Source organism: Lathamus discolor, chromosome 21 (genome assembly GCF_037157495.1).
Source record: "Lathamus discolor isolate bLatDis1 chromosome 21, bLatDis1.hap1, whole genome shotgun sequence".
In the NCBI taxonomy this organism is placed as follows: Eukaryota; Metazoa; Chordata; class Aves; order Psittaciformes; family Psittacidae; genus Lathamus; species Lathamus discolor.
In genome coordinates, this window is record NC_088904.1 from 1,720,367 (window position 1) to 1,741,100 (window position 20,734).

The 20,734-nt window shown below is 52.2% G+C and overlaps 2 protein-coding genes and 1 long non-coding RNA gene across 4 annotated transcripts; 1 reads left to right on the forward strand and 2 right to left on the reverse strand.

Annotated features, from left to right (window-relative positions):
• Window positions 1-6: 6 nt before the first annotated feature.
• Window positions 7-7,141, reverse strand: LOC136003337 (uncharacterized). Of its 2 annotated transcripts, XR_010608070.1 has the most exons (4): window positions 6,121-7,141; window positions 5,376-5,591; window positions 4,176-4,289; window positions 7-940 (listed from the first exon to the last, which is right to left on the reverse strand). It is a non-coding gene; the product is annotated as an uncharacterized LOC136003337 (long non-coding RNA). The 2 variants fall into 2 exon arrangements; XR_010608071.1 differs by lacking the exon at window positions 4,176-4,289 and having other exon boundaries at window positions 6,121-7,133.
• On the forward strand, window positions 6,004-12,007 carry NMRK2 (nicotinamide riboside kinase 2). The gene is made up of 8 exons (XM_065658879.1): window positions 6,004-6,164; window positions 7,069-7,159; window positions 8,482-8,530; window positions 8,727-8,898; window positions 10,449-10,520; window positions 10,966-11,072; window positions 11,445-11,530; window positions 11,633-12,007. Exons 1-7 carry the CDS (start codon window positions 6,139-6,141, stop codon window positions 11,525-11,527), a joined length of 600 nt encoding a protein of 199 aa, XP_065514951.1. The 5' UTR covers window positions 6,004-6,138; the 3' UTR covers window positions 11,528-11,530; window positions 11,633-12,007.
• A 3,347-nt stretch (window positions 12,008-15,354) lies between these two features.
• Window positions 15,355-20,711, reverse strand: DAPK3 (death associated protein kinase 3). The gene is made up of 9 exons (XM_065658871.1): window positions 20,631-20,711; window positions 19,726-19,857; window positions 18,325-18,685; window positions 18,055-18,184; window positions 17,847-17,895; window positions 17,729-17,755; window positions 17,477-17,629; window positions 16,515-16,560; window positions 15,355-16,397 (listed from the first exon to the last, which is right to left on the reverse strand). The coding sequence occupies exons 2-9, from the start codon at window positions 19,785-19,787 to the stop codon at window positions 15,855-15,857; spliced, it is 1,371 nt and encodes a 456-aa protein (XP_065514943.1). The 5' UTR covers window positions 19,788-19,857; window positions 20,631-20,711; the 3' UTR covers window positions 15,355-15,854.
• Window positions 20,712-20,734: the final 23 nt, after the last annotated feature.

A 20,734-nucleotide genomic window follows, 5' to 3' on the forward strand; every position in this document is an offset into this window, starting at 1 on the left:
TGCATCTCCCTGTTTTTGTCCAGATATTTTATTTTGATTTTGGTTCCATATGGCGAATACAATGGATTTGTGTGTTTGGATGCTATTCCCTTGAATAAAGCAAGTCCAAGTCCTCCTTGGCACTTGTGCTGCTGCAAAATGCAAAATGATAGCAGTATCAACAACATGTCTTTCACTACACATTGCATCAAAAGGCCGCCAGCATCAGTGGTGTGTCATGAAGGAATCTGGTCAACGCTGACAAAACAGGAGACAGGGAATCTTGGTTGAGGAATGCCAAAACCTGGCACGAAGCACAGAGAATGCAACCAGTAGAGCTGACAAAGTTCAGAAGCTCATCGTGTGATGACTAGGCCATGCCACATGGAATGGGATTAGCTGCTACCCTACCAAAGCAACAGTTTCCCAGTCAGAAGACATGATGTCCTTCCTCAACAGCAAACATACCCTTCCATCACCCTTCACTGTAGTTTTCCGTTAGCCACGTTACATTCCTCTATCTGACTGATTGAAGTTCTTTATTATTACTTCCATTTAGCAATCTTAAAAGAATATTCCCTGGAAGAGACATTCTAAAGGACCTCTGCAGCAAGCTGGCTGTCCTTTCAAAGATAGGCACCGAAAAACCCCAGAATCTTGTCATTAGGATTCCATTGTTGGTTCAAGGGTTTTTGCAGAATGAGAAGGAAATGTTAAACCTTAAATAGTTTACTGCTCTTGTCACTGCTTAACTCCCCTGTGCTGCAGTGTCCTGCAGTGTGCATGTGCCAGCCTCTGCTGCTGTGCTACCAGGTGCATGGCTCTGTGCATCAGGTCTGCTCTGAAGGTACCAGAGAAGGTCTTTGGCGGATGAAGGAGTTGGGACACTTCAGTTTTCTCAGTTGGACATGGGATCCAGGGATATGTAAATCGAGATTTCTTTTAGCCAAGGTGGTGGCACCTGTGATGAAGATCAAGATCAGAACAACAGGTAAAATCTCTGCAAGTTTTCTAGTGGAAGTTTAGACACTATAAATTCTCCATAAAGGACACAGTTTTCATGACTCACTTTCCTTGAATTAGGTGCCTGAAACCCACCTAAACTGCACGCTGCTTTTATGAATCTCACATTTACTCCACCATCAGCTCTAATTTCAAGGCAGAAAAAACACCCAGAACATCCCCATTTTGTGTAATTTCAAAACACTAAAGAAAAAGCTTGTGTTCCCCTCAAAACATACAACCCCTTTCTACCCAGACCTCTCTTCTGCAGTTGGAATGAAAAGTCAGTATTTCCCCACTCCTCAGTACTGAAACCTGAGTTGTGAATGAAACTGTCACCCCAGGGGAAATCTCTTCTGCCACATGTGCATTGTGCTCCCATTCTTCCCTTTAAAAGGGCTGTGGCTCCTGAATGGGGCAATATTAAAGAACATGCTAATTACAGCACAGACTTTTCCAAGGTGTTTGCCATCATTGCTAATCACGATATGCCACTGATAAAAACCAAGATTCCCATCTTAAAACAATGAGAAACTTCTCCAAAGAGTTCAGCTCAGTACTAGGGATGAGATTCATCACCCCTAATTTTATCAATCTGTAGGTTCCCTCTCCAGTCGATGACAGGAGATGATTTCACCTGTTTTAGGATGGGATGAATCACCCTGTGGTGAGGCCTCTCACTCCCCACTGCTAAGAGATGTAGCTAAATATCCAGCTGCACACTGTGCACATGTCCTTCGGGCTGCCAGCTGAATGAATCACAGCCCAGGGGAGGGAAAGAAGTGATAATGCAGGGGAAAAGAGAGAAAGGGATAGAACATTCCTTCTTTTTTTAGCACAGTTCAGTGTTTTGTCACCTTGAGTTAACTCTTCCGGATGTTTGAGACTTTTTGTGTAAGTATCTAGCATGACCAAATGCAGTCTGTTCTCCTGAATAACACACTACTGGAAATTAACAAGGGAATGCTGAAGAGCTGCGCTTTAAGGAGAGGTTTGAAGCATGAAAGAAAGCTAATCCATTCCAGTTCAAATGCAGTTTAGATTGGTTGGGGTTTTTTTAGTCAAAGAGAACAACCACAACGGAAAAGTCAGCCTCTAGATAGAAGTTAATATTGCCTGAAAATGAGCTGCAAGATTTCATACCTGGAATGGGTAAGGATTGGACAGTATTACCCACTCAGAACACAGCTTTGGGAAAAACTAACTGTGAGAGCACTTGAGCTAAGACTGATTGGGCTTGAACATAAAGACTTTGCCTTCCTGTGGCACTGCATCCACAGAGCATGAGCAGCAGGTTGAGGGAGGTGATTCTGCCCCTCTGCGTCACTCTGGGGAGAGCCCCCCTGAAGTCCTCATCCAGCTCTGGGGCAACACAAAAGAGGGATGTGGAGCTGTTGGAGCAAGTTCAGAGGAGGCTATGGAGCTGCTGTGAGGGCTGGAGCAGCTCTGCTCTGGAGCCAGGCTGAGAGAGCTGGGCTGGGGCAGCCTGGAGAAGAGAAAGCTCCTGAAGGGGAGACCTTAGAGCAGCTCCAGTGCCTAAAGGGGCTGCAGGAAACCTGAAGAGGGGCTTTGGGCAAGGGCCTGTAGGGACAGGCCAAGGGGAATGGCTTGAACCTGCCCGAGGGGAGACTGAGATGAGCTCTTAGGCAGAAGCTCTTCCCTGTGAGGGTGCTGAGGTGCTGGCACAGGGTGCCCAGAGAAGCTGTGGCTGCCCCATCCCTGGCAGTGCTCAAGTCTATACTTGAACTGGCTTCTGCCCAATTTATCTTAGTCTTAACAAAGATGAATATTAAACCTTTAGTAAACATTAGTATTCTAAAAATAAAGAGAGGGCACATTTTCTCTCCCTGATCGAAGCACACTGTTGAATGGTATTTGTACCAGTGACATGTCAAGTAGATAACGTATCTGCAGGATAAACAAGCCCCAAAACAAGGAAATTTCAGATGCCCCAAGCATAACTCACTGAGAACTGCGGCTAAAAAAAGCATTTATGAACACTTGGCATTTGCATAGCCATATTTTCACAGGTTGGGTGAAGTCTGTTGTAGCTGGTGAGTGTAACTGTCACTGCTCATTTCAGACAGTTTTTGTTCCTGGGGCAGCAGGCAGCTGAAGTGCTGGTACTCTCCAAATACAGGCAGGGACACGCCACCGCCGAGTCTGAGGCCATTTGGGAATGTGAGCTATGTGGGTGAACACTGTTTTACTATAGTGGTGTGTGAGTATGAACAGGGGTGAGAGAAAATCCATGGCAGTGGCTTAAAAACAAACCCAGGCACAGGAGCACTGAGGGACCATGAAGAAAAGGTTTCAATAATGAGCTTTTACACTGAGAGCTACAGAAATGAGATTTGTGACTCAGAGCTTAAAAACTAAACCCAAAACCAACCAAACCAAATCAATCACAACTACAAAATGTGCCTCCTGTCCTTCATTCCTCTGCTTTTTAGAAGCAACAAAGTTTGAACATTCTTTATAGAGATAATGCGTCTTCACTGTTCTGGAATTCACTGATCCCAAACAACTCAGCCAAGTACTAAAACCTGCTGCTGCTACCAGCACAACCCTTCTTTGTTTGCTATCTGCACTAGAAATGTTTCTTTTGACGCATTTTAGGCCAAAACCTCCTTTTTCCAATGCGAAAGCCCAGCCTGTGTTTCTGAAGCATGGTGATACCAGTAAATCCCAACAGGGCAGAACACAGGTTTCACTCCCCTCAAGGATGGCATGTTCCAAAAGCATTTGGATCAGCACAACTCTATGTTTGGATCAGGAGCAGCCAAGACCAGTGGTTCCTCCTGACTTGAACTTCAGAGCCTGCTGATTTTTGGCCAGTAGGTAAGGTCAAACATGGTAAAATGAACACTGAGGTAACACACCTTTTGCCTTCTGAGCCAAGACACGTTCCTAGCTCATGGACAGGAGAGAAACACAGTGAAGGGCATGAAAAACCTGAGCAGAGAGCTAAGCTGAGGTCAGATTTTCAGTTGGTGTAAACATGCATCACTCCACTTCAGTGCCCAAGGATGATTTGCATCAGCTGAGAGGCTGACGTGGTGTCTCTCCCCTGGGAATGCTGAGCTTAAAGCAATGGGCAGCTGCTGGATGTCTGACTTCCCTGAGTCTCATCTCCATCAGAGTCAAAGATCCGAGCTCCAAATCTCTCCGAAACAAGTATTTTATGTGGCTACCTTGGGAATTAAGCTGAAAGTACAATTTGCAAGTGACATCTCCAGGAACAAGCAGAGAGTGTTCTAATGTTGACCATAAACAGTAACAGTGGCAACACTGGCTCCGGTCTATACCTTAAGACAGACAGAATTAAGACAACACATTAGGCTGGAAACAAACATTCGCTATAATCCCATTATGAATTTATCAGATTCTATCTTAAAAAAAAGTCCTTTCTTGCCTTCAATGGAGGAGCTTTAAGGTCCCTCCCAGCACAAACCATGCTATGGTTCTATGATTATTCATGATCAGCTCATTTTATCAAAGCACTGGCCTAGACCTAACAGCTGATAAGCATGAAGAAGCTTTGTGGGCAAAAGTAACATCTTTTATTAGATCAACTGACATAGCTGCAGTGAGACAAACGAGAGTTTAGACCACAAAACACTTCTGCAGGCCTGAAGAAAAATCAAGTTAAATACAGTTTAGGAACAGTTGTTCTGAATAAAAGTCAATGATGCCAAACAGTTTGAGGAAAAGGTATCCACAAAATATCAGGGATCCAAATAAGCCACAGGATACCACATCAGAGGAAAGAGATAATATTAACTGCCAAAGTTAAAACATTCTATAGGCTTCTATGGTCATTGTGCTATTTAGGGGTTGTCCTGCCTAATGGAGCTCCAAACTCAGAGTGTATGGGACAGCTTCCCAGCACATCTGCTGCCAGAATGCCCCTTCAGCCAGGGGCAAGGCCTGCACAGCCCATATGTGCTGCACACCCAGCTATCAGCACCAGATCACAGTGCAAGAATCAGCTCTGCAGGCTCCAAAGCAGCAAAGAGAAGGAACAGGACACCACGCACCAAGGTATTTGTGTTACTAAGGCTTTTATGATTGCTTTACAAACCAGCGTAGGACACAGAATCCTTGAGCGTGCCTTTTAATGATTCTGTAGACTGACTTTATAAGAAGGAAGAACAAAAGCACACAATGGTTTGGATGGTTTAAGCCCTATTAGACAAGCTCTTATTTAAAAACATATACTGCGCACCTTGTGTTGAGCTGAAAAGCCATCCAGAGCCAGGGCCAACTCTGCCTCCACCTAACACCTCTCAAGCCAGCCCTGGTTTTAGAAGCATCTGACACAGTTAAAGCCCATTTTCCACATGAGGTGAGAGGTTTTCACTTGAGGAAGCAGTCTAGTGTAGTTAACTTACCTTAAAAAGCACTACCTTACATGAGTGAACTGCAGAGCAGGAGGCCCTCCAGAAAGCTCCTAGCATTTTATATTATTTATGTATTTGTATATTCATTTATTTGTGCCTATGGCCAGAGAATAAAGTGTTCAAGAAGCCCCTCCTAGAAGTTCTGAAGATGTTGGTCCAAAGCTTCACTCCTCAGCCTCTGCATATCCATTTCCCCGAACAGCTTCCCTAAAACGAATAAAAAATATCATTTAGTTCCCTTACTTTTCCTACCATAACTTTAGGGAAGCAAAAAACTTCCTGGACGCGTTTTAAACAATGAAATTGGGATGGCAGAGAGGAGGAATGAAGAGGAAGGCTTCAAGGCAAAGGAACCCCAACCCTTTACACCCTCTCGCACCCCCCAAAGGCACCGCACTGACATTTCCACCCGCCTCAATGACTAAGTTAGGCAAAGCAAGGGCTCACCAAAGGGTTATTTATAGCGGGGGCAGCCGCGGGGGGGGCGGATGGAACAGGTGCCGGGGCAGCGCGCCTGACCCCGGCGGCGGAGCGGGGCTCATGATGGTCACAGGGCTCCACCGGGCGAGGGGCGGCCCGAGGGGCGGGCGCTGCGGGCGGCCCCTATAAATGAAGGGCGAAGCGGGGTCTGCCCTAGTGAAAGAGGGAGGAGAGGTAGGGTTAGGTGGTAGGAAAGGGGAAGGTTCAGGTTTGTTCCATTGAAAGTGATTGTAGCGTTTCTCAGTTCTTTTCTTACCGCGTTCCTGCTGAGGAGATGAAGTACATCATAGGCATCGGAGGGTGAGTGCCTGGTTTTGGTGTCTCGGTGTTGCTTTGTCTCCTTGTTTCGTTGCTGCGGGTAAGTTGAGTTGGCGGTGGTGTACCTGGCTGTGAAGGGATGTGCCAGGAATGCTGTGGCTCTTTGTGCCTCTTAAATAGAGAGGGGGGGGCATGCCCAAGGCTTATAGGCAGGTCTAGAAAGGCTTGAAACAGCCGTCAGTTTCTAGGTCAGACGGAGCAATGTGCCTCAACTACGGCAAAAGATGGTGAGTTCTGCTTCTTAAAGCTTCCCTGGAAGGCGAAGAGGAAAATCCGCTCCAGATAGGATGGATGGGCTAGGAAAAGCTCTCATTTTGTCCAAAACCAAGCAGGCTTTGGAAGGAATCCTGTGTGCGAGCCGGGGCAGGGGCATGCCCGCGGCCGCACAAGGTTAGAGGCAGCGTGCGGGATTTGTCGCCTTGGAGTGAGCACAGACCTGAGGTCCCTGGAGAGGGAGATTACTGAGGCCTTTCGAATTAAAGCTGGCTCGCGGGCATAAACTGAGGAACGAGCGAGCCTCCCTCAGCGACGATTCATTGGAGGCGCTCCCAGAGCTCACCCGGCGAGGGTTTAAACCCTTCAAGGCCAACACGGGACGGGGAGAGCGGCGAACGCCGGCCGGGGCCCGTGCTCCGCTCGCCCCGGGGGCCGCGCCGCCTCCTCCATCTTGAGGCGGCCTCCCCCGGCTCGGGGGCGGAGATGGCGGCTCCCTCAGCGCGGCCGTTGAGCGCGGCGGGCAAGGGAAGGGGCGGTCGCAGCCAATCGGCGTCCGGAGCTGCGGTTGGCGGGAAATTTAAACGGCGGGGGCGCCTTCCCCTCAGGGTGTCCCTCCCCCGGGGTCTCGGTGCTCCCGGCGCTCCCGGCTCCGTCTCCCCTCTCCCCGCAGGGTCACCAACGGTGGCAAAACCACCCTGACCAAGAGGCTCGTCAAGGCGCTGCCCAACTGCTGCGTGGTGCACCAGGATGACTTCTTCAAGGTACGCCGAGCCCCCGGTTAAGGCGTCAGCTGCCGCTCGTACGCGCGGTGGCAGCCGCAGTAGGCCCCAGCGCGCCGGGTTTATGTACTCGTGCATGTTCCCCAAGCCGGGTCTGTTGGCTTAGGAGCAGCGACCTTCTGATGGCAGCTGTCCGCTCCTCTGCGCGATTCGGGGGCAGGGAAGGAGATGCTGATGCAGGTGTCGGTGGCTGCAGCCCCAGAATGGCTGCGGCCAAAGCTCCCTGTACTTGTAGCAATGGATCTAACTGGGTCAAAGTACTGCCTTCTGTCAGGGGTCATTTGCTGTGCTCTGCGCAAACCACTCCCTCCATGTTGGGTTTTCCCTCTTATTTAAATATGTTGCTTCTAAATAATACCTTATTAATCTAAATACACTTTATTATCTAAATATACGGGATTTAATTGTTCCTCTGCTGCTTTAAATACAGTTGCACTGGGGAGCTTTGCCAGCTCTGTGTCAGAAACCCGGTTGAGAGATTGCTGAAGATGAATGCACAGAAGCTGTGTGCCCCTGTGCTGAGTTGGGAGAGCAGCAGGGACCCCATCACTGGTCCCTGCAGGGTTCCCAGGAAGGACAGAGCTGGACCCCACCGTATGTGGGAGCCCAAGCGATGTGGCCACGCACTGGAAGCATCCCTCTGTTGTCCCCCAGTGCGCGAGGTGCTCTGGCACCAGTTTGTCCTCTCTGCAGGAGCATGTGAAATGGGGACGCTCGTTTGAAAAGCTTCCGTGCCACAAGCCTCATGTATACAGGGTCAACATGAGCCCTGAAAGTGAAGTTCTGTTGGAGTCTCCATAAAGATCTATAGCTTTTCATGAGTGTGCTTAGTTGACAAATGCCAGTAAAGCTATAGTAGCTAGGCTAGTAAGTAGCTAGTAAAGCTATAACTAGTGACCAAGTGTCTTGCTTTGCTGACCTGCATTTGTATTAGGAGTTAAAATAGCTGTTCTTGAACATGTAAATTGTAGCAGTCACTTCTTGCTGTATTTGCATTTTAAGTTCTTTTATGTGTTGACTTATAAGCAGGCACCTGTCCTGTTTTGGTTAATAGCACCATATTGAATTACTAACCTAGAACTTTGCCCCAAATGGCTTGACCGAGCCAAGGGTACTCCTCACAGCTCCTGGGGTTGCTGAAAACGGGAACTTGTATTTGAATGTAGCCCAAGCAGGGTCTGTAACTGTTGTTAAGTGAACACTCGCTTTGTTGTGTATTGCAGTAATGTCCAGGTTGTGATCGGATCTTAGGTAACTGATCACGCTGAGTTTGCAGCAATGTTTTATTGCTCACTATATTTCAGCCACAAGATCAAATAGAAGTCGGGGAAGACGGCTTTAAACAATGGGATGGTAAGAGCAGTGTTCGCTATAGGATGCAGTAATGTATATTTTTCCTAAGTATTTTCTTTTTAATTATTAAAGATTTAACAGTAAATTTCTGTAATTTCAATTTAACAAGTTCATTCTATTTTATACTTTCAAGCGATGTGCTCTATGGTATTTGATCATGTACCTTTTTCCCACCCACCCCCTTTCTTCTAACTAGTGTTGGACTCCTTGGATATGGAGGCAATGGTGAGCACTGTGCGTGCCTGGATTGAGAACCCAGTGAAGTTTGCCCGTTCCCATGGGGTGAATGTTACGCCTGGCTCTAAAGAGCCAGCCTCCAAAGATACCCATATATTGGTCATTGAAGGCTTCCTGCTTTATAATTACAAGTAAGGTTTGGGGAACTATTAACAGTTTGCCAGGGAAGAACACTAGATCCTTGCTGCCGGGGCTAAACCCTCCTTTTTACTAATATACCCCTCCTGTCTTGTTCTGAGGTATCATGCACAAGAATTTTTCTCATGTCCAATGGAAAATTTCCCAGTAAATGCTGGGAAAAGTGAGGTGCATGAGGCAACTTTCTCAAGGTAACGCAGGAAGCTCATTTAGGGCATGCCCTTGAACTCTAGGCATGGGGAGCTGTAGATCAGTACTGAGCCAGCAGTGGTGGCACAGGCTTCCCTTCTGCCCTCCCTCCACGAGGCCTAAACAGAGGTCATTGATGAGGACAAGGAGATAATCCATTCTGCATGGAATCTCCCCTGGAATTTAGGAATAGCTCCCTCATGTGATAAATGTGGTTGACATTAAATTGAGCTTAGGAATTAATTGTAAATTGGAGCACAGATCAGCCTTTTTGCTTCTTTACATGGGGGGAAAATGCCTTGCAGGAAGAGAGGAGACTCCAGTGAAAACTCCCAATAGCTAAATATACACCCTGCAGAAATCACGTGCTATGACTGTGACCAGAAAAGATTCTTGGCTCCAAACTCCAATTTTGTTTACAAAACTCTTTCAAGAGAACAAGCTGTGACACTTAGAAACCCAGCGTTGTTTCTGAGCCGTCAGACAAGGCAGCACCATCCCAGCTTTCCAAACTGAATGTGAAATGGCAGTCATGGCCCAGCCATTACGGCCAACTGAGGAATGTGCTGGCACACTGCTGGGTGTTCTTGGCCTGTCCCCAGCGAGGTGACTCTTGGTATCTCCTGAAGGTTACAAACGCCTCTGAAGCTCTGCCTTGTTAATGGGAGCTTTTCCATAATCCTGGACCTGTAGCTTGCTCAGTTCATGCTATATTAAGCATCTGTGCAACGTTCCTAGGTTGTGAGTCCCACCAGGTTCAAACTAGGTTTGCTTCAAGGATTTTTCTAGGTTTAGTTTCTTCAGCCTAATAGCATGACACAGAAAGCTGCAGTAGAGCCAGCTCTGGAAAAGAACAGGAGCTGATGAGCTGCCTTTGCCAAACCTGTGTGCCCACATGTGCTGCAGCACAGCAGGCCAGGTGGTCTGGTAAGTCAGTGCAGATCAGATTGACCACAGCTTTAGCCTTCTGCTAGAGCTGGATATCACAGAATCATTAGGGTTGGAAGGGACCTCTGGAGATCATCTAGTCCAATCCTCTGCTAAGGCAAATGATCAGGAAGAGGCACAGTTCACAATCCAGGGCTTCCCAGTCCAGTGTCTGACCTCCCCACAGCAGGAGGTGTTTGGATGGGAAGACTATGTGGTGCACCATTCTGACCTCCAAACCCTGTGTTCTATGGTGAATAAACCTGCTGTATATTAGCTTGTGTCTTACTGAGGACACTTGCACTTCTGTTGTCTCTAACAGACACAAATATGGGAGAGGCAGAGAGATTTTTGTGGCTTTCAGGGGTGATTTAACTGTTCTCTGACAAAAAAAATAGACACCTTCTTTCTTTCTACCCTACCCCAGACCACTGATAGATCTCTTTGACTTACGCTACTACCTGGCAGTTCCATATGATGAGTGCAAAAGGAGGAGAAGGTAAGAAGACTCTTCGTAAGTCCCTACATTCCTTGACCAAAGCCCCCCTCCAGGTTTCTTGTTAGCCCCTTTAGGCTCTGGGAGCTGCTCTAAGGTCTCCCCTTAAGGAGTCTTCTCCAGGCTCAACAAGCCCAGCTCTTCCCCTATGAGCATCAGTAAACCCTTGGAGACTGCTTCACCTTCATTGGCCACCTGCAGCTTCTGTATTCCCTTAATAAACTTGGTGCAAAACAGACAACTATTGATGAGAAACTGGACTGTGATAATTGACTTTTACATCAATTCCAGCAAGAGCTGTGAGATCAGCTTCAGGCTCTCGCAGTGTGCAAGCAGCAGTGCTCTCCCCATGGTCACAGACCACAGAATGGGTTGGGACATTAAAGACATCTTGTCCTGGGCAGGGATAACGCATCCTGATGTTCTTTGCCTCTTTTGCTGTTTGCAGTACACGTAACTACACCGTTCCTGACCCACCGGGTCTCTTTGATGGACACGTCTGGCCCATGTACTTGAAACACAGGAAAGCAATGGAGGACTGTGGTGTTGATGTTGGTGAGCCCCTCCCCAAGCACCCTGGGCTTTGGGTTTTAAGGAAGTCAGTCATTTAATTCATGGGAACTTAGAACCTTTGCCTCACTGCAGTTCGTTTGTACTGGGAAGCTCTAATCCTGGCCTACTCTGCCCCTCGGCAGACACATGCAGTTTTACAGCTCAGGACTTCTTCCCTTTGTTTCATATTAAAAGAGACAAACCACATTCTTTATAGTGGGATAAGAGACTTTGTGGGGCACAAGTTTTTAAGGATGGTTCTGGGTTTCCAATTTTCCAACTGGAAAATTTTGCTCTGTTTGGTCAATCTGAAGTAGTTTAAAACTGATCTAGAGGAATTTATTCTGATCAGAAACCTACATCTTCTACCTCCAGTTTATTTAGATGGCCTCAAGTCCAGAGATGAACTCTACAACCAAGTCTTTGAGGATATTCACAACAAGCTTTTGAACTGCTGACAGGTAAATGTGGTCCCTCCATAGATGGGGTGGGACAAGAGGTGCTGACTAGGGAATGACCCACTCTTGCTCACCAGTGCTCACACTTCCCCTTTTGCTCTTTAGGATCTCAAAGACCTGGAAGACCTGTGTACAGCGCGATGTAAATAGTACTGCAGTCAGCAGGAGGGTTTATTTGTGTAAACTCGTCCTATACTGTCCTTTGGAAAGTATCTTTTGTATATAATTGAAGAATGAAGGTAACTTATTCACACCTCTGGACAGGATTGGTTTGGTGGTTTTGTTTTTGGTTTTTTAACTTTCTTATTTTGTATTCCTCTGGCTTATCCCAAAGTTGAAAATGCATTTTTATAATGAACAAGTAGAGCTGCACTGGGAGAAAAACTGGCTCTTCTGCTCATGTGCTTCTGCAGACATGGAGTCTGTCTGTAACAGCTTGTTTATAACATCTCAGTTCAGTAAAAACCCATTTCAAACCTTTATCTGAGGTCCTGTTTAATGTCAGTCACCTTTCCTGTGAGAAGAACAGGCACAAAACTCCCCAAACACAACACTTGAGGTGTCAGCCCTACTCTGTGTCTTGGGTTTTAGTGGTAACCCTGACCGGGAAGCCTGGTTCAGGAGTCCCAGTGAGAGTGGGATTCTCCATGCGATGGTGGGAGGGGAACAGCACTGAAGCTATTTATAATGTGCTAGTATGAAACCGGCTTAATGTCAGCTTCTGCTTTGTGGCGTTTCTCACTTCACACTCAAATTAGCACATAAAGATACCGCAGCCCCGTTTCAGCCAGCAGCTGAGTGCTCCCTGGGTGAGAAGTTTGGACAGAAGCCTCTTTCTGCCTCTCACCACCCAAATGAGGATGTTATTTGGTCCCAGATTCCTGCCTTGCTGAACTTCAGTTGGTGATGTGCCTGCAGAGGGGTCCTATAGAGGTGGATGTGTCAAAGTGGGTGACGTTTAGGGCAAAACCCTGTGTTACGGTGCCAGATAGCAAACTGCAACTGTAAAACCTAAGTACAGGAGGTTCTGCTGTTACAAATGCTTTGGGTAAGTTTATGGGAAGCCCACAGCTTCCTTACTCCTCCGTGTCCTCCCTTCCTAGCGAAATTGTCAGTAAAATAATGTGGCAGTAGTTTTCCTGATGTTTCTGGTGATGGGCTTCCTGTCAGTGTTTCAGTGAACCAAAAGATGCCTCCCACTGTGAGTGAGCAGTGGGGCAGTAACTGGGCAAACACAACATTGCAATAACTCACACCACAGATCATAAGGAGCTTGAGAAAGCAAAAGGGATGTTGTGCCTGAAGAGCACCAAGATCAACCTGGAACCAATGCTGTCCTTGCTCCAAGCTAATACTAACCTCCCCACTCTGCTGTGCCTGGAATTGGGCTGGAATACCATGGTGAGATGGGTGAGATGTGCCAATCTGCAATTGAGATGGGCTGGCTAAAGATAGGAAGTGCCATTGAACTGCTGCACTGGAGCATGTGCATTGCACCACGCACCAAAGGTTCCTGGGTTAAAGTAAAACCTCTCACGTGGGGTGAGCACAGGGATCTTCTGGGCACTGAAATAACTTGTCTGTGGCATCAGCACGGATCACTTTGGCAGAGTTTTGGGCATGCCTTAATTAGAAACAGTGCTTCAGAAAAGCAGCTGCCACAGATCACCCTCAAATGCCCACCAAGCTGGTTTCAAGGGGTGCTTTAAGCCACCAGAAGGATCCAACCACCTCATCCTTGTGTTAACACTGAGATTTTCCAATCGTCTGGCTGGAATGGAATGCCGCAGCCAGAAACAAAGCAGGAATAGTGATGGCATCACCCACACTTCCACAAGCTATAAAGAGGCAAATTTCCTCGTGTGACATGCATGTGCCTGGAGACACCCACAACATTCTCATTACACCATTACAGGGCTGGGTGCTCGTCAGTGGCAAAGCTGCAACCTGTCACTGGTACCTTGTAAGTCCATTTGACATGGCTACATTGCTTGTTTCCCAGTAGGAAAATCCCAAAGCCCTGGCTCTGTTCTGCAGTGAGTTCTGGTGTGGTTTCCCTCAGGGTTCCCCAGATGGGTTTAGCTCCCACCTGATGGGCTGGGCAAAACCAGTCTGCTTCCACGAGGGAAGCCCTTCCCCTCACCTCAAGCTGCTGCAAGGAGGCAGAAACTGAAGCCTAAAAAAGGCACTTTGGTATTCCCTGGCCACAGAGAACATAAAACATTCCAGGGCAATTCCAGCTCCGAGAGGGGAACTGAGGCAGCACGTGCTGGTTTGTCACATGGGTGAAATCTGGTGCCCCCATCGGATTTGCCTCCTGGACAAGGTCTCCCCCATAATTCTTCCTCCACGCTGAGCAGTCGGTATTTCCCCCCCTCTGCACTGGTACCCGGTGCATCGGAGCCATCTGAGTTCCCTCTGCAATTTAAAACCCTCACCAAACCCACCCCAAATCTTGCTTTTAAAACATTCTGGTGTTATCTTTGGCCATTCCCCAGGATAGGATCTCCTCCAGCACCCCTCTGGAGCAGCGTACCTGCAGAGAGAAGCCTGTGCCGGCCGGGGTGAACGGCAAGTGACTTCCAAGAGCCTTTGGGAGCATGAAACAGGAACCTGCGGCACGAGGAGCAGCTGGGAAGCCTCAGCACTATGTGAACTTTGCACAGCTTGGGACCAACTGTCGCTATAGGATTTCCATACATCCCTTCACACGCCGGCTCTGGTGACGAATCGGTTCTGTAAGAGCAGATCAAATATCCAGGACTCCAGATCAAATGCCGTGGCACCGATGCTGCTCTGCGCCGGGAGCTGCCACCAGCCAGGCGGTCACGCCGTGCGGCACCCCTGGGTGCCAAGACCCTTGGCCTGGAAAAATGGGGTCAGACTAAAATTATCCCTGGCCCCATGTGCCTCACGGGTTGGGATGAAACCTACACCCGGTGGGACGTCAGCAGCACATGGGGCTGCCCAAGGAATGGCGTGGACAGGGACACGGGACATGGGACATGTCCCCTCCACCCCAAGGAGCCCGGAGGGAAGCACTGGAGCAACAAATAAAGCCTAAATTGGGCAATTCCCCCAGTCCCGGAGCTCAGCTGGAAGGAAACCCGCTGCTGCCTCCCTGCACGGGTGCTGGCGAGCCGGAGGGATGCTGCGCATCCGCCGGGATTTGGCTGGTGATTCCCCCGGATCAAGTTCAGCTGAATCTTGGCTCCAGCAGCAGAGGGCCGAGGGCAGCCGGAAAGCCTGCAGTGTTCCCAGAGGAAATGGCAATTTGGGACCTTGTGCCCCTGTCCCGGGGGGGCTGGGGCTCCCCTCGCACCAGCCACCAGCTGTGCCCTGTGCTTATCGACTCTTCCTGACTCAACAATATTGGTACCAATTCCTTATCCACCCTGCTCCTATCCAAACCGGGATCTGGCAGGTCTCCTGCCAAAGGGAGATCCGTGGGGAAAAGGGCAGGGAACCCTCAGAAACCCTGGAACCCTCCCTGAGCCCCAGGGGCCTCCCCAAATCCCACAGACCTTCTCCAGCTCCCAGAACCATGCTTCCATCTGAGCCCACAGGACTCCTCCATGGTGTGAGGCAAGAGGAGCGGGGTGCTCCTCCAGCCTGGGAGCACCCTGCAACCCGCTCAGAGCTCCCTCCAATCCCGCAGGGAACTCGCCTGCCCCAAAACAAATCCCTTCTCCTCCCAGATTAAGGAATCCCTCTGGGACAGGAGCACCAACACCACGGGTGGGCATAGCAGAGGAGCTGTTACCGCACAGCACGTCCTTGCCCCCTTCCCACCACCATCCTCCCATGGCAGGAGCCAAGGCGGCCGCCCCGGTGCACGGAAACCTTTATTCTGTTAAAGGGGGGAGTGCCCCTGGGACCGAGGGCTGGGGCAGGGGGGGACGATGCACCCGGGGGCACAGGGGACAGCTGGGGTCACCCATAGGGGTGCAGCATGTTGGGGACCACATGAGGCAGGCACTGAGCTGCTGCCAGGGTACAGAGAGGGCTCCCCTCACCAAGAGCCCCGCAGGCAACTCCAGAAGCCAGGCCCTGGGTGGGATGGGGGGAACTGGTCCCTGAGCACTGTGGCCGGGAGCGGGGAGCAGCCAGGGGAGCACAGGGACGTGAAGCCAAGCAAGAGCCGCACGCAGGAAGCCAAAACCCAGGTGAGCACAACTGCAGCTCCCTGAGGGGGGTCTCCAGGGAGGAACAAGCCCCCCCCACCACTGCGAGCCCAAAGGCTGTTGGTGGAGTGGCTCTTGGGGTGAGCAGGGGGCTCGGGAAGGATGATCCCACCTCATCCCGCAGGCAGCCAGCCCCGGCCCAGCTAACGGATGCTGCCGTCGCCCTCGCTGCTCTGCAGCTTCTCGCGCTCAATGGACCACACCAGCTCCTGGACAAACTTCATCTCCGAGGCCACCTGCTTGGCCAGCGCCTCGTAGTGGTTCTCCAGCTTTCGGTAACGCCTCTTGAGGCCGTTGGCCACCTGCACCACGCTCTTGGTCTCCTCCTGTGCCTGCTTCTTCAAGGCCTCCGTCTTCTGCAGCTCCTGCCGGATCTGGCGGAGGTCCTGGCTGATGCTCTCGTTCTCCTCTTTGTACCACGACTCCTTCTCCTCATAGATGGACAGCAGGGCCTCAATGTCCTCCTGGAAGGACTTCTTGTTCCTCTCCAGCTCTCGGAGGCTCTCCTCAGCTGCAGCCACCTCCTCCATGACCTTGGAGAAGCGCTCGAAGTTGATGTAGGTGTTGTTCGGTGGCATGCTGGAGTGGGACTTGATGGTGTACTCCTTCAGGCGTGTGGTCTTCAGCCGGCGGCGCTCGGGCTTCTTGCAGTTGTCTTCGTTGCGGACGTTCCTCCTCTTGATCACCTGTGGAAAGGGATGGCCACAGGCATGAGGTGCAGTACCCACCTATGGTCTGCAACACCCAACCCAGACCCCTCGGGTGTCTGACACCCAGAAAGTGCTGATTCTTTCAGTTCTCACCTTAATCCAAGGGTGCTCCAGGCTTTGAGCGATGGTCATCCGCTTCCTGCAAAGACAGCCAGGCTGCGACCGAGGGGCAGAGGCTTCGCTGCCTCTTTCCCTGTCAAAGTCCTGGAAAAGCAGCTCAGATCCGACCACCTCTGGAGCACGGATGGGCCCAGATGAACTCGCTGTGCTCAGGGGCTGCAGTCAGCAACCAGGCCTCATGCAGCCTCCCCACGGTAAACGCACCCCAAAGAGCCTGCAGGAACCTCCTGCCTGACGTCTGATCAAGCAGCACCACTGCTCCTGGGTGCTCGGGTGAGGCCTTCACCCCTTCCATAGCCTTTTCCCTCCTTTTCAGCTAAGCTGCTGCACCCTCTGCGTGGGGACCTCAGAGCAGCTTCCAGTACCTGAAGGGGGCCTATAGGGATGCTGGGGAGGGACTCTTCGTCAGGGACTGTAGTGACAGGACAAGGGGTAACGGGTTCAAACTGAAACAGGGGAAGTTTAGATTGGATCTAAGGAGGAAATTCTTTCCTGTGAGGGTGGTGAGGCACTGGAATGGGTTGCCCAGGGAGGTTGTGAGTGCTCCATCCGTGGCAGTGTTCAAGGCCAGGTTGGATGAAGCCTTGTGTGGGATGGTTTAGTGTGAGGTGTCCCTGCCCATGGCAGGGGGGTTGGAACTGGATGATCTTGAGGTCCTTTCCAACCCTGACTATTCTATGATTCTATGATCCCAGAATTCATCCCGTGCCTGACACAGGGGAGAGACTTTGGTTTCCAAATCCTACCAGCAGCAGGAGGGAAGTGGGGGGATAAACAGGATTTAGAAACAAGCAGCACACGGGCATGGGCACAGGCAGGCTCAGAGCTAAACTCCACGTGGACAGGAGATGTGGGAGCTGCCATACACAGAGAGTGCAGCAGGAGGGACCGTCCCCCTCCCAAGGTAACCCCCAGCTCTGCTCCCTGCCTCTCACTTGGGGTCCTTGACGAGCAGGCGGCGGATGAAGTCCTTGGCCAGCTCGCTGGTGTTGCTGAAATACTCCTCGTCGAAGTCGTAGTTGACAGCAGATATGTTGGTCAGGGTCTCCTGCTTCGTTTCCCCCAGGAAGGGGGAGGCTCCACTCAGCCTGCGGGGAGAGCAGGTTGTGACACCCCCGAGAGGTGACAGCCCGAGCAGGGGACTCGCCCTGCAGAGCCCCTCCGCCCCAGACTCCCCCTATACTCACAGGATGTAAGTGATGACCCCGATGCTCCTGGAAGAGAGAGGAAGATGAGGCTGAAGCTCCGCAGAGCTCCCCACATGTTCTGCAGGAGGGGAGACCCACAGGGAGGGGATTCACTCACCACATGTCAGCCTCCAGCCCCAGGGGCTCGTAGTTGACAATTTCTGGGGCTTTAGAAGGAACGAGGGAAGAAAACAGGATTATTCTGGGGGAAAGAGGCCTTTCCCCATGACCTCACCCTGGCAACACACACCACGGCTTTGGGCATCTCTCTGGGATTAAGCCAAAGCTTTTGGAGCCCCACAGGAACGCCGCCAGCCGGAGCTCACCTACAAACTCTGGGGTCCCAAATATATTCTTGAATTCATTCCCAGCTTCAATCTTGTGGGCAATCCCGAAGTCAATGAGTTTGATCCGAGGGTTTGGCACGTTCTTGTCCAGCAGCATGATGTTCTCTGGCTGCAGGGGGAGAGGAGCCGGCGGTTACCCCACAAGCTTCAGGCAGGGAGAGATCCCAGAGCCAGCTCCACAGGAGCCTGGATCCTCATTGCTGCTCCCCAGCTGCTGAGCTCTGGGTGCCTGCACATCCCAGCCCTCACCTTCAAGTCGAAGTGGGCGATGCGCTTGGAGTGCAGGTAGTGCACCCCGTCCAGGATCTGCTTGAGGAACTGGGTGGCCTCCTCCTCTGTGAGGGACTCCTTCTCAGCCAGGAAATCGAAGAGCTCGCCGCCCGAGACCAGCTCCAGGATGAGCACCACGTCCGTCTTGTTCTCGAAGATGTCGTGCAGGGTGATGATGTTGGGGTGCTGGATCTCCCGCAGGATGTCCACCTCCCTCTCGATCTCCTCCCGGCTCACGCCGCGGCGGCTGGACGACAGCCGGCGCTTCTTGATGAACTTGGCCGCGTATTCCAGGCCCGTTTTCCTCTCCCGGCACTTCCGTACGATGGCAAACTGCCCGCTGCGGGATGCAGGGAGGAGGTGAGGACAGGATCATTGTGCTGGTGTGTGCTGGGCAGCGGGGTCAGCACCGCTATGAGGGTGGGAGGCGCTGTGCAGTTCACCCTTGTGCCTTCTGCCCCAGCTGAGCCCCCCATGGCCCCTCTGCCGGGACGCACACAAGGATCCCTCAATGACTTTCCCCTAGGTTGGATCCATCCCACTTCCCAGGGCTGCCCTGTCCCCTCCCTGCTGCCCCGGCCATTGGCCATCCCCACCAGCACATGGTGACGTGTGGTCCTGTCATCAGCCTCCGTCATCAGCCTCTCTGGCGCCCGGACCCAAGACTACTCTGTACATCCCTACATCACCAGGGCCACCCGCAGCCCCCCCCCAAGGCAGGAACCAGCCTTGCACAGGTGGGATCCAGCCCCCAGGCACCACATCCGTCCTCAGGGCTCCTGCAGGATGCAGCTGCAGCCCCAAGGGAAGGGGACCCGGAGCAAAGCCCAAGAAGCTCCCCCCCTTTTAAAGGAACAAACACTGAAGCCACCCAAAATGTTCCTGCTGCTCAATTCCTTCCCAGGGCTGGGAAGCAGCATCCTGCAGGAGCCCTGGGGCCACGGCTGTGGCAGCCCCTGAGTCCTGGTGCGGCTGAGGCAGCGCTGGAGGATCCAAACCCAGCCCACACCACCCCCCCACACCACCCCCCCGCCGCAGTCTCTGCATCCCGATGATTAAATCCCATTTTCAGGCAGTGATTCACCCCGGATCTGTCCCACAGGCGCAGAGCCAGGCAGCAGCGAGGGCTCTGACCAAACCCGGGTAGGACAGGAGCTCTGCTGGGCCTGCCCACGTATAGGAGCGAGTTTAAAGTGAATTAACACCTTCCTTTGTTAATATACAGCTGCTGGAGGTGCCTGGCTCTGCCCCCAGCCCCACTGCCTGCACAGCACAGAGGTGGCACAGGGACACCACGGGGGCTGCAGCAGGCAGTGAGGATGCTCGAGCAGGGAGGGCTGCAGCCATAGAAGCCCCCGGAGCACAGAGGACGGCACTCACCTGCCCAGCTCTTCCCCCATCTCATAGAAGTCCTCCACGCTCTCCTGCCGGAAGGTGGACATGGCTGCGGAGCTGAAGCTGCCCCGACCCTGCGAGCGGAGCTGGGCGCCGGGAGCAGCCGGGGATCAGCACCTGCGGCACCAGGACAGGGAGGGTTCGCACCCACACCAGCAGCAGGGCAGGGCCCGGCACAGGGGGACCGAGGGGAAGGAGCCTTGCAGCAGCGCAGCCCCGGCGCTGTGCTATGGGGATGGGGGGGGGCGGCCATGGCCGCACTGCGGGTTAGTCCTGGGGACACCCCCATCCCTGCGGGGACGTCCTGGGGGGAGAGGAGGGAGCAGGGGCGGTGGCTGTGACCCCGTGGCCATGCTCGATCCCAAGCCTGTCACTGCAGGCAGTGACACCCCGCTATGGGGCAGGGACGCCCCAGCTGCCCCCCCCCTTGCCACAGCCAACCCCACAGCCCCACAGCCCGATCCCTCCGCCCCTTCCAGCCCTACAACCCCCCCATCGCGATCCCCCCCGCCCCTTCCAGCCCTACAACCCCCTCATCGCGATCCCCCGCCCCTTCCAGCCCTACAACCCCCCCATCGCGATCCCCCCCGCCCCTTCCAGCCCTACAACCCCCCCATAGCGACCCCCCCGCCCCTTCCAGCCCTACAACCCCCCCATCGCGATCCCCCACATCCCCTCCCTGCCCCACAGCCTCCCCCCATCCCTCACAACCTCTTCCAGCCCCACAACCCCACAGGCCTAACCCCCCCCCCCCCCCCCGCCCCACACTTCCAACCCCTCAAACCCAACCCTCGCCCTCTCTCCCACCCCCACGAGCCCTCAAGCCCCGCTTCCCACCCCACAACCTCAGCCCCACAGCCCTCATAATCCTTCCCCCCAACGCCCCAAACCTGGGCCGCCGCCGCCCGCGTCGCCTCCGCCACATTCCACCACAGCCGCTTGGCTCCTCCCATCCTCTGAGCGACGTCTCGCCCCGCCTATTGGCGGGGCGAGA

Coding starts and splice junctions, on each gene's coding strand:
- DAPK3 (XM_065658871.1), bottom strand. CDS start 19,787: ATGTCCACCTTCCGGCAGGAGAGCGTGGAGGACTTCTATGAGATGGGG. Junction 17,630..17,728: donor GGGGTCATCACTTACATCCT/GTGAGTATAGGG, acceptor CTCTCCCCGCAG/GCTGAGTGGAGCCTCCCCCT. Junction 16,398..16,514: donor TGGAGCACCCTTGGATTAAG/GTGAGAACTGAA, acceptor CCCTTTCCACAG/GTGATCAAGAGGAGGAACGT.
- NMRK2 (XM_065658879.1), top strand. CDS start 6,139: ATGAAGTACATCATAGGCATCGGAGG. Junction 7,160..8,481: donor ACCAGGATGACTTCTTCAAG/GTACGCCGAGCC, acceptor ACTATATTTCAG/CCACAAGATCAAATAGAAGT. Junction 10,521..10,965: donor GAGTGCAAAAGGAGGAGAAG/GTAAGAAGACTC, acceptor TGCTGTTTGCAG/TACACGTAACTACACCGTTC.